The sequence below is a fragment of the Centruroides sculpturatus genome, unplaced genomic scaffold (genome assembly GCF_000671375.1).
Source record: "Centruroides sculpturatus isolate CEXI.00-Female unplaced genomic scaffold, Cexi_2.0 scaffold104, whole genome shotgun sequence".
Lineage (NCBI taxonomy): Eukaryota > Metazoa > Arthropoda > Arachnida > Scorpiones > Buthidae > Centruroides > Centruroides sculpturatus.
In genome coordinates this window covers 910,397-922,436 of record NW_019384379.1, presented here as the reverse complement: position 1 = coordinate 922,436, position 12,040 = coordinate 910,397, and the positions used below count along the sequence as shown (strand labels likewise).

General features: G+C 33.3%; 3 protein-coding genes across 3 annotated transcripts in view; 2 read left to right on the top strand and 1 right to left on the bottom strand.

The window, feature by feature from the left end:
• The window catches only part of LOC111617822, a 12,311-nt gene extending 10,448 nt beyond the window's left edge, over positions 1 to 1,863 (bottom strand). The window contains exons 1-2 of the mRNA XM_023359132.1: positions 1,767 to 1,863; positions 1,613 to 1,686 (exon numbers count right to left, since the gene is read on the bottom strand). Coding sequence (XP_023214900.1) covers positions 1,613 to 1,675 — 63 coding nt within the window. The 5' untranslated portion in view covers positions 1,676 to 1,686; positions 1,767 to 1,863. The remainder of the gene's footprint in view (positions 1 to 1,612; positions 1,687 to 1,766) is intronic.
• A 181-nt stretch (positions 1,864 to 2,044) lies between these two features.
• The window catches only part of LOC111617854 (PRELI domain-containing protein 2-like), a 16,165-nt gene continuing 6,169 nt past the window's right edge, over positions 2,045 to 12,040 (top strand). The window contains exons 1-4 of the mRNA XM_023359178.1: positions 2,045 to 2,157; positions 10,921 to 10,995; positions 11,462 to 11,519; positions 11,593 to 11,663. Of these exons, the coding sequence (XP_023214946.1) occupies positions 10,921 to 10,995; positions 11,462 to 11,519; positions 11,593 to 11,663 (204 nt within the window). The 5' untranslated portion in view covers positions 2,045 to 2,157. The remainder of the gene's footprint in view (positions 2,158 to 10,920; positions 10,996 to 11,461; positions 11,520 to 11,592; positions 11,664 to 12,040) is intronic.
• On the top strand, positions 3,934 to 6,748 carry LOC111617853. The gene has a single exon (XM_023359177.1). The coding sequence runs from the start codon at positions 4,670 to 4,672 to the stop codon at positions 5,429 to 5,431; it is 762 nt and encodes a 253-aa protein (XP_023214945.1). The 5' UTR covers positions 3,934 to 4,669; the 3' UTR covers positions 5,432 to 6,748.

Here is a 12,040-nt window from a genome sequence, read left to right as displayed (position 1 = left end):
AACCCGAATTTAAGAAAGCAAGAATTATCCGCACCGCACGGCACGTACACCATATCAGATGGCTAGAGGCGGCCAGCATATATTTGGCTAACCTTAAGGATAATCAATGCATCAATTATAAAGAAGAGATTACGTTATCAACAGCGTGGCTAGCGTTTATGAATAGTAATTTATGATAGCCCGTTTGGAGTCGACTGCGCATGACATACAACGACGGAAACGGGAAACGTGCATTCGAACTTACATATTTCGAATTTAAAGTTTTTACGAGCTGCATTTTCCATCAGAGATTCGAAAAAACCTGAAGAAGAACCGGTTAAGGGTTCGAAAACGTTAGTTTTGATTCGTGTTGGATCGTTAAGAGTTAGTAGACACACCGGTAACAGGTTAGAAAGAGGTAATTATATTACTATTCTCTGGTGTTGTGGTAAAGATGAGTAATTAGAATCAAGTTCAGCATCACAGAATAACTGGATTTAGCAGAATTCTGTGATACTGAACATGGCTCTAGATAAGCAAGCCAATAACATGGCCTATTTCAAATGAAATGAAATGTCAGTGCCTATCCAGCTGTATTAAAGCCACTTTACCAGACAACATGCCCTGCACATACTCAAGTCATAAAAAAAACATATATAGACAGAGTGACTTTAAATTATGTACTGTATTACATTCATTCCCAATCACATAAAAGCTGTGCTAACTCAGATTTTTGCACCCTCAGACGATCATCACCCCCAATTATTCCAAATTAATGGGATTCCATTGTATTTATATTTGTTTATCATGAAGTAGCATCATGTTCATGAATATTTTGTGTCATCCCTGACTTTGTATAATTATATCCTTTCTATATATACAGTATATGTGAAACAAAGGACAAATGACCACCTTTTTGTCTGTGTCACTTGAGTGGGAGCAGAGCAAGTATTTGGAGTGTCAGACAGGATTCTGCCCTGGTCTCAATATACATGAAAGACCCTATCCTTGTTATTACTTTAAGGAAAATAATACCTTGTATGTATATATCTGTAAATACAGGGTGTCCCAAAAGTTTCCATATATACAAAGGTAAAATGTAACTTTATTCACACACAATCAAGAACCTTTAAAATCCAGTAACACAATTTTAATAAAAACATCTAACAAACATTTTCAACCTTACTCAAGGTGGTCTGCTTCAGGTTTTTAACCAACGAAATTCCAAAATAAAATGTGTAGAACAAAACATATTTGACTTCATTCACAAAACAATAAAATTCAGCATTAAGATTTGTGTCAGTGGATTGATGCAGTAAGGTAACGGAACACATGGGTGATCTGTCAATGAGGTAACTTGTAGTAGGACTTCCTATGTGGAAACTGGATTCTGTTTAGGTGTTAGACACATGAAGAAAACCTAGAACACTGCATGGTGGCACAAACCAATGACCAACTACCAGTGTTCAATGGTTTTATTTATTCAGCCACTGGTGGGCTTGATTTGTGTCACTGTAAGGAGACTTTTGGGACACCCTGTATTTTTGTATAAATGTATATAAGGATATTTCAAAGAGCATTTGGTTTTCCACACTTTCATAAATATTTCAATTTATAATCTTATTTTACCTACCGCTTCTAAGAACTTCTGAAAATCTTCATTTAAAGACAGTGAGGAAGATCGATCTTCGGACATTTTTTTTAAATCTAAAACGCAATAAAATATTATTCAAGATTATATTGTCTTAACACTTTAAAAAAAACTTACAAAATTATAAATAAAATACCTAAAATTCGATCAATTTCAAACCACGTGTAAATAGCATATTAAAAGGTAAACAACCGTACTGACATTCAAACTCCAAAGGATATCCGCCATAACGGATGACGTCATAAAAATATTTACATAAAATTTCAAAAAAATTAACTTTGTAGCATCTATTATTTAAAAAACATATCGATCTATATAAAATTTTTATTAGAAAAGCAAAAGTTTAAAATTTTTATCGGAATTTATTCACGTTTATATATTTAAAGAGGGCGCTCTTTTGGTGTACGTGACTCACGTGATCGAGAAGCAGGAATATGAAATTGACAGATCGAGGATGTTGGCAGATAAGATAATTTCGCGGAATTTTTTGTGAAAGGAGCGAATTCGTAAGAAAATCGAAATTAGAAGTAAGCTTATAAGTATTTTAGAATACTTTTTCCAATTACCTATAAAATGTATTGAATTATATTCGATAACTTTGATAAAATGTCAAATTATAATAAATAATAACTTATTTTTGACTAAAAGATTTACCTGTCTCGTGTCCTTCGTGTAATTCTTTTAAAGATATTTTGTTAAGGTGCATGGCCTTGCTTGATTGTTTTAAATTTGGCATTGTAAGTCACTTTTAGCTGACTTTTGCAATATACAAAGGAAAGTTTGTTTATATTTAAGTAAAGTTTATTACAACTAAATAGTTTAAATATTGTAAACTTCCAAAAAATTTCTATTTAAAAATGTGTAATATTTTTTTTAATATATTATTATTTTTTACATTAGTTAGTTATTTTAATGTTATTTGCAAATTTTATTCTTAGTTTAATAAATATCATATATAATAATAAATATTAATAAAATTCCATAAACCATTTTTTTACATGTATAAAAATTTCACGTATTGTAGAATGCAATCCTTCTATAAAGAAACAAATTGAGAATAGTGTTTTTTGTCAGTAGGAATTTTTAATAAGTTCAACAAAATAAATTAAAAATATTTAAGTGATTTTTGTTTTTTTAACAGCTACAGAGGTAACTGTATGTACTGTACAGTACATATAAATATGAATATGTTCAAATTTTCCATATTTTTTATATTTCCAGTTATATGAAATATAAATATGAAGTAATAACTAATGTATATTTTGTGTAGTGCTAATTTGTCGAGGAATGAACTTAATATTTTATATAACATTTAGTTAATACATATCATCAATCACAGAAATTATATCAGGTGTGATATTCACCAAAAAACATTCAACAGAGGATACTTTTGATATATATCATAGCATAGGAAATTGTATTTTTTTTTATCCATTATAAGTGAAAATTAAGGTTTGTACTACTGGGAATAAGTATAGAAAAATTATACAGGATGAAACCAATCATAATTAAAACAACTACATCTAGCAGTTACCTAAAAGTAGCTATGAATCAGAGAGAAATTTGTTAAATAGAAGACAAAACAAAGTTTTTGTAATATATCACTTAGTTAAATTTCAGTAAAAATTTCAGTAACTTTATTTTTTAAAAAGTTAAATTTTTAAGCTTTTTAGTCATCTTCAGAAGGCAGCTATATTTTGTATGATTATAGGAGGCTGAAAATGCTTAAATTTTTCATTTTCGTAAAAAAATATTTATAGTTATCCCTCAGCTTAATTATTTCAATTTGACATGAAGTGCATATCTGGAAAAGAAATTAATTACTAAAAGTAACAGTAACATAGTGATTTAATCCGGTAGTTGTTTGGCTTTAATATTAAAAAAAATACTTCAATATTCATGACATTTTATCACTGACCATCTTCAAGAAGGACTAGTCTTTCTTCAAGAAAAATATGATTGTTTTCCAGTTTTAATTTAGGTGTATAAAATACCTTTTACATATTCTTAACTGTCAAATGTCAGTATATTGAATTAGTGATTACAGTACATTCAAACAAGATGAAACAAAAGTTTATTGAACACTCAACACACTAAAGACAAGGTATTTTAATAGTTATTCTTCCATTTACATAAGCAGACTTTTCTTATGTAAATGAAAACCAGGTAAATGGGGCCATGGAAAACTTTTAAAATAGGGATCTGTTCCATATTCTCAAATAAAACTATTTTACCCTAGTAAGAGTAAAATATTGTAACTAAAGCTTTTTTAAATGTCTATATAAGAAGTGACTGAACAAAAAAACACACTTTTGATTATCATTTATTTTCATATAGTTGATTTTAAAATTTAATTTTTAAATGCTTTAAAGTGAATTTGCATAAATAGACCTTGCAAATGAAGTAAATTGTGCAGACATGTATGGTAATTCTGTGTGTGGCTGCATGCCATATTTGTGTGGTTGTAATTCATTTTATTTTAGAATATTATATTTCCCTTCCCTCATTTCTATTTCTATTATCTTTCCTTCCAGAACTTTCTTTCAACTTTGTAGTGATATCGGACTCTCTCGCCTCCCTCTCTGGGGAGGGGTTTTGTCAGGGCAGATGCGATCCATCCATCGACACATGCTAACGAGGGGCCGTTAAGACCGGGGAAGAAAACGCGGGAAGAAGGAATTTTTCAGAGAGAGGAATTTGGGACACGAGAGGGATTGTGAAGTAGCGGTCCCTGAGAGTGAAATAAAGTTTTTTTTGTGGAAAGATTGGACTGGTTAATTGGTGAGACGAACCAACGGGGTGGAATCCGCTGATTAAGAGTGGGTTCCCTACATTGGCACAGCCGACAGGATAGTGAAGTCAGATCGACAAGATTTGATCTGTTAAGAGAGTTATTAAGAGCCAGAATAAGAAGAGTGGATCAAAACCGAGCTGAGTGGGTAATTGGGCACGGCCCAAAGGTTTGAGGAATATACAAGGTTTACACCAGAGAAGAGGTAGGAAAATTTTTTACTTGTCGGAAACGAAATTCACGGCGGAATGCTAAGCATAAAGGGAGTTAAGGAGGAAGATCTGCGGATTGTGGTGGAAGAGCTTTGTGGCACAATAGATGACAATCTGAGAGTATCAGAGTTAAGGAAACTTATTACAAAAAGTGACAATTTTGCTAGCGACCCAGATTTTGTGCTGGAGATTTTGACATCTACTGTTGCGGAAAGGAAACAGAAGGAGGAACAAGAGAGGCTAGAAAGGGAACGCCAGCATGAGTTAGAGCTGGTGCGGATTAACGCTACTATTCAGAGCAGGGCGAGTAACGGTAGCCCTAGCCCTACGGACAGCCATCAGGGTGATACTCCCACCGAGAGTATTGAGAAATTAATAACGAATGTGAAAATGTTAACACTGCCAGTCCCAACTAAGTCCGAAAATTGGAACCTATTTTTTGTATCTATAGAGCAAGCGTTCCAATCGAAGAATGTGCCGGAAGAGATGAAAGCGGAGATACTGATCAATATTCTGGGAGAAAAGGCCGCAAACATTTTGATTTATATAACCGGAGACGAGTTAAAGGATTACTCAAGTGTGAAGAAATTAGTGCTACGAGAATACAAACCGTCCGCCCAATGCTGCCTGGAAAACTTTCGAAATGCTAGACGTATGCCCAACGAGACTCGCATGCAATTTATGTCGAGAATAGTGTCATCTTGGGAATACTATTGCGAGTTGAGGAGAGTGAAGGACTTGGAAACATTAAAACGATTAATCGTGGCGGACAGATTATTTCAGATGTTGGGATACTGACACGGTGGCCCATATAAGCGTTCGTCAGGGTGAGGGGTGATTTAACTCTATCAACATGGCGAGAAAGTGCAACCTATATTTCGAAAGCAAGGGAAAATCTCTAACAGAGACATACGAGCCGCAAGGGTCACGGCGTCTTCCAGAGTGCCAGGGTACTGGCCAGGAGTATGGTCCCCCACCACTGAGGGATGAGGGACAGAAGGACACACTCAACTATCATCAGGAAATGAAACGGAGGGAGATCAACGCAACATATTTCTAGATCCTGCCCGCAGAAGATAAGGGATACACCCATAAACGATAGTCACACTCAACCCTCGACCGATTGGAGAAGGAATGACATCACGATAGTGGGGAGTGTGAGGTCAGAACACTTTGACGAAAAAAAGGAGCAGCCATTTGAAGTCAGGCCCTAGTATTCAATGTTTACGATACGTTACAGTCAACATAGGTGGGCAAGATACCGAAGCTATCTTAGATTCAGGCACCCAGGTCCCAGTCTTGCACCCTGAAGATGTTACCGACTTGAATGACGGGAACAATAATTTTGAGCCCAGCGTTTGGGGAAGAGATTGAGGCACGGACAGTAAAAGGTCCCTATGGCTATTAAAGACCGTTGCAACCAAACTTTATTATCCCCCGTAGAAGTCACGGTGGCACTGACCGAGAAATTGAAGGGCCCTCGTCTCATGCTGCCTGGTATTCTCAAAGTGTTGGAAGGACAAGCTGGCATGTACAGACCTCCTTACCTTCGTAATCGTGCGAGTGGAACAGGTAGTCGTGAACCAAACGATTGGGACCGAAACTGGTACTTGGATATGAGTGATCGATGTGTAGGTCTTCACGATAAAGCATTGCTTGAGAGGACCAATAGTCATAATAGAAGCTATCCGGGCCGAAAAGGTTCTAGTGGTTGGAAATACAGTGACCATGAAGATTCTGGAAATATAAACAATTGGGAAAGCAGTCATAAGTGAGGAAAAGCAGATTTCTCTAATTTTAGAAAAAGAAATCTAAAAGTTTGCCCTGATAGCTACACATCATACATGACAGACAGCGAGTGTGATCATAACTGGAGCAGTCCCCATGCTCCAAACAATACTCCAAGGAACCGCTGGCATGACGGCATTCACGGAAGTAAAAGTGTCTGGAATCAGCAAAAGGGTAGTAGATGTTCTGAGTACGACGACAATCGGAACAGGCAGGATGAACAAAAGACCAATAATCAAAGTAAATATTTGGAAGGTCGAAGTAGGAGGTACGGCTCCAGCGGCCTCTGATCGCGTGGTTATCATCCGTTCGGCCGTGATCGAGGCAACACAGATCGCATCGCAGTGTCAAATAAATACTCATCTTCCACTGTTGGTTACGGAAGAAACAACTATGATGTTAATATAAAGGAGAACTATGAATATAATTTGAGGAAAAGGAAAATTGTGTTGTATCGTCTGTATGGACTTTTTGTATTCTCGGGGAGCTAAGTTTTACTGTAACTTTTTTTTTTTTTTTTCTTTTTTGAAATTGTACTTCAGACCCGTGTTCGGGTTAACACCCTAACACTTTCTTGCGGCGAGGGGTATAGTGATATTGGACCCTCTCACCCCCCCTCTCTGGGGAGGTGTTTCGTCGGGGCAGATGCGATCCATCCATCGACACACGCTAACGAGGGGCCGTTAAGACCTGGGAAGAAGGAATTTTTCATAGAGAGGAATTCGGTACGGGAGAGGGAGTGTGAAGTAGCGGTCCCTGAGAGTGAAATAAAGTTTTTTATTTTTGTGTGGAAAGATTGGACTGGTTAATTGGTGAGACGAACCAACGGGGTGGAATCCGCTGATTAAGAACGGGTTCCCTACAAACTCATTCTTAAACGGCTTAACAGCAAGTGTCCCTTAGGAACAATGGGACGGTATGCAACCATCAGGGCAGTGTATTGGCCAGGAGAATTATTATTTTGGTGAAATCAGATGAGAAGGGACGTGTGAACGAAGCTCTCCAGCATGTTGGTGCTGGAGAGCTTCATTCCTCATGGAGAAGACAAAGGAATTAGAGAAAGAAGTAGATTCCTGATAGTGGAAGTACAAAAGTACCATTTTCGTCCCAGTATATTTGACTTAATATGAGGTTTGGTGAACTAAGCTAATATTCATCTTAGTTAGACAGTGGTTTGTCCTTTTGATCTAATGCATCAAGAGCATTGCCGATAATCTTGGGTACCCCTGTTATTTTCTATCTTCTACCTTCTTCGTTGCTCTAAATCTCCCTGTTCTCTTAAATTTATAATAGTTATAAGGTAGTTGTAAGAAATAAAAAGACAGATACAAATATCTATGTAAAATATTAAGAATATTGTCAGGGTATTTCAATTTATCTTTTTCTTATTGTCGGTTACAGTATTAACGTGTATTCGTGTAAGGAGTAGATTGTATAGCTGACATCCTATTAAAGAAGTTCCTGTATTTGGTTGTGAATTAAAGATTCTTGTTTTACTAACTTGTTTGTCTACAAAAATTGCACATATCATCATATATGATAAATGTTCATTTCAGTTCATTAAATATTATTTTTACTTGAATAATAAATATGAATACAAGATCAAATATCAAGAAAGAAGAAACAAGCATGTAATAAATTTAAAATTAATAATTTAAACATCAGGTTTTCAATTAAAGAAATTTGCAATATAGAGAGTGATGTTTGAATGCTTTACAAAAGATTAATCAACTATGAAATTCTACCAAAAAAAATTTTTCAGAATCATCAAAACATTTTATAACTGGACTATATTATATAAACAACAAATAATGTATGAATCATTAAAACATTAAAATTAACTTGCTATTGGTTCTGTTTGCTTATATTTATTAGTACAGTAAGACCCCGCTTAATGCTGCTTTGTTTAATACTGATTCGATATAAAGGGGTCTGCTCGAAGCCTAAAAAAAATCTCAATTTATGCTGATTCAAATTATCACCACATTTCATTGTTTCATATATATTATTATTCCCAAACATGAACCAATCAACAAAGGATGTCAATTTGTTGTAGAGCGGTACTTTCCTTAAATCTGTTTGTTTGGTGCAATTTTGGAAAAAATATAACATTATGAATGCCATAGGCAATATCAACTTGGCTTGGCAAGAATTAACTGATAACTTCTTCCACACTTTGTTCATGCATTTATGGCTGAAGGTATCCAAGAATTTTCAATGAGATTTTATTTGTAAAATGTGTAAGTATATATAAATATGGTTCTTATGAGGTATGAGTTAGTTCCAATTTCAAAAAAGGAAATGTTTTGTAACTGTAGTATTGTTAGGTTGACAACTTTGTCAACCTAACCGATACAGCAGGACTAGATGTAGACAAGCAGGATATTGAGGAGTTACTGCATTTTCTGGTGAGACCTTACCAACGATGACCTTCAAGAACTGGCAAAACAAAAAATTCATGTAGAACTGGAAAATAGTGATTCTGAAAATGAAGAACCCAAAGCATTTCTCTGCAAATTTTTTTTTAGTAAAAGTTTGGTAACGATAACTGAAATCATTCATCAATGGAGCAAATCATTGAAATCATTGTAGCGAATGATCCAGATTTTGAAATGAGTGCAAAAACAAGGTGAGGCATTTTGGATGTGATCTCCTGCTACCGATATTTGCTTAAGGAAAGAGAAAGAAAGCAACAAATAAAACTACACAACTTAATTGCAAAAAACAAGAATTTCAGAAGAGCCAGGACCTTCATTGCAAAATGAACTTTACATTTCTGTGTGCATATGTTTGTGTGTTATTTAACTTATATTAATTTGCATAATAATAATACAAGAATAACTTGGATTTTAATAGCTTTTATTTTAATTTTATTTGTTTGGTCACATGTTCCCATTTCATAGGAGAAACTTCATGTTCCCATTTCTCTATTTACTGTGTTAAAATGATCTCGTTTAGCAATTTGTCGTCTAGGAATGCATCCCTCATGTTAAGCGGGGAATTACTGTATTATTAAATTGCATACATTCTTATCTTTTGTTATATTTAATCCTATTTCAATGTATAACTGCCTGGAAATTAAATTTTTATACTATAAATGAGGGAGGAATATAAATTATAGTAAAATTACAAATAAAGCTAGATTACTTTTTATATTGAAAAGGTAATTTGTTTGAAATCAAGTGAATAAATGAATTCCTCTTATCAGTTTTCTAACTTTCAAAATTTTTGTGAAATGAATAATTTTGAAATAAATGGAACTGCTGAGTAGACATATGTTAGATTTTTTTTTTTAAATTATTGCATAACTATTTTAGAATAAATTTTTTATTAAATTTTTTTCACTTAATTAAATTAATAGCTTGTTGTTGTTTAGAGCATTTTAATATATGAAATTTAGTAAACTTTATTATATTAATTTCATTAGTATTATATAAACACTTGGCACTGTTTTTGTAGTTAAAGATATTCTGATTAATAAAGTCTATCTTTTTTTATGAATATAATTATTTTATTCATATAGTTTAATAATCTTAAAATATTAACTTGACTGTGTACATTTTATTCTAAAATTACTTATATTACAATCTGATAAATAATTGAGACAAGTAAAGGTGAAATTCTCTGGTTCAACTGTGGATTATCAAAGCCACAGTTGAACAGTTCAGTGTTCCTGCAACTGCCTTGCAGATGTGATTGTGAGCCTTTTGTTGCATTGTGGCCACTTTTGAAGTGATGGAGCAACAGCACCCAAATGTGTTCTTCCAAAACATCAGCAATGTCTGACCCAGTTGTCCGTCACCCAGATGACCCTCACCCACTTGCTGTCACCCTATTGAGTGTTTCCATTTAATGTTCTAGAACAGTGTTTCTCAACCTCTAACGAATCGTTGCCCCCTTCAATAAAACCGTTACGTAGTATCGCCCCCTTCACTACAAAATTCCAATGCCAAGGGACAAGGCTAATGCCAAATTTGTACTGCATTGAATAGACTAGTGACTAGTATAATGTTATTTGTTTTAATTATTGTATGATATAACGAATGAAAGATGTAATTATTCTTAATATAATGTTTTACTATATTGCCCAGAAAATTATTTTTTGCCCCCCCAAAATATAAATTGTTACTAATCGTCCCCTGAACATGGAAAAATGCCTACATGGGGGCAATATTGCCCCCGTTGAGAAACACTGTTCTAGAACGTTGAATTTTTCTAGAAATGACTGGGGGAGGAATGTCTAAATTTCATCTTTACAAGCTGATATGTATTGAAATGGCTTTGATAATTTACATAATTTTGTTAAGACAGTTTTAGATGTCTCTTAATAAATTTAAAATATAGAAAGTGTTGTATATTAAATACCTGTACAGAATATCCTTTTGCAATAATTTTTAGTTGTTTGAAAATTTATTAAAACCAGATAAATTGATATTAAAAGATATTGATTGAGAATAAAGTGAACATTGATGAAATTATATTGAATTCTTATATTTTAGATGGTTGTTCATTTTGAAGTCAAGCATATATTTAAATATCCAATAGAGTTGGTGACTTATACTCACCTAACAAAGGTAAGTGTAAAAAGTATTCTAAAATGACTTTGAAATCTTAAAATGTGTTTAGTCATATTACTAAAATCTTAGTACATATATTTTGCAAATTCTTAATATTTCTCAGCAAATATTAATCAAAATATAGTTTAAATATATATGTTTGTGAAAAAAGGTGTAATAATATATAATTTATTGTAAAAAATTTTACCCTAAGCTTGCATTAAAATTCAATGGCTAATTATAAAGGTAAGAATTATGGCAGTTAGCATGATGTATGGAAATAAGTTAATCAAGAATTAAATATTGTACAGTACATTGTTATATTTCAAGTAACTATAGTTTTGAAATAATAATGGAATTATATGTAGTTGTGGTGAAAATTAAATTTTTTCCAATAAAAAATTCAGTTAATTTTTTTCAATCAAATTAAATTATTTAATAATTTTACAGATTTTATTTACAATATATTTTAAAAACTTTTTAGTATCCTACAGACAAAGAGAAGAACGTTCTTTCTGTTAAAACTGTGAAGAGGATTATAAGTATGAATATCAGAAATTATTTATATAATTTCTTATATACTATTCATTTTAATTTCATTTTAATTTTTATTAGAAGATGATGGAATAGAATATTGGAATAGAGTAGCATGTTGCAGCAATATTGTGCCTTCTGTATTAAGGAAAGTAAGTAATTTTGGATCAACGTTTTTGTTTTTATTTTTCTTTACTGAATATGAAAATTTTTAAATTTATCATTTTATTAATGTAGAGGACGTGGTTGCTGTATCATCAAATGCAGTGTGTAGCGTCTGTGTAATCCAAAACGAGTTGGTAGACGAACGGACAGCAATTGGTTAGAAAACGTACATTTTATTTAAAAAATTTTTAAATAAAACGTACGTTTTCTAACCAATTGCTGTCCGTTCGTCTACCAACTCGTTTTGGATTACACAGACGCTACACACTGCATTCAAGATACAGCAACCACGTCCTCTACATTAACTAAGTTCAGACTCGGGACTTAGTCTATGGGACTCGTTTAAGGCGTTAGTCATCAGGAG

What these genes read in the sequence shown, in the direction of transcription:
- LOC111617853 (XM_023359177.1), top strand. Translation starts at nt 4,670, where the DNA reads ATGCTAAGCATAAAGGGAGTTAAGGAGGAAGATCTGCGGATTGTGGTG.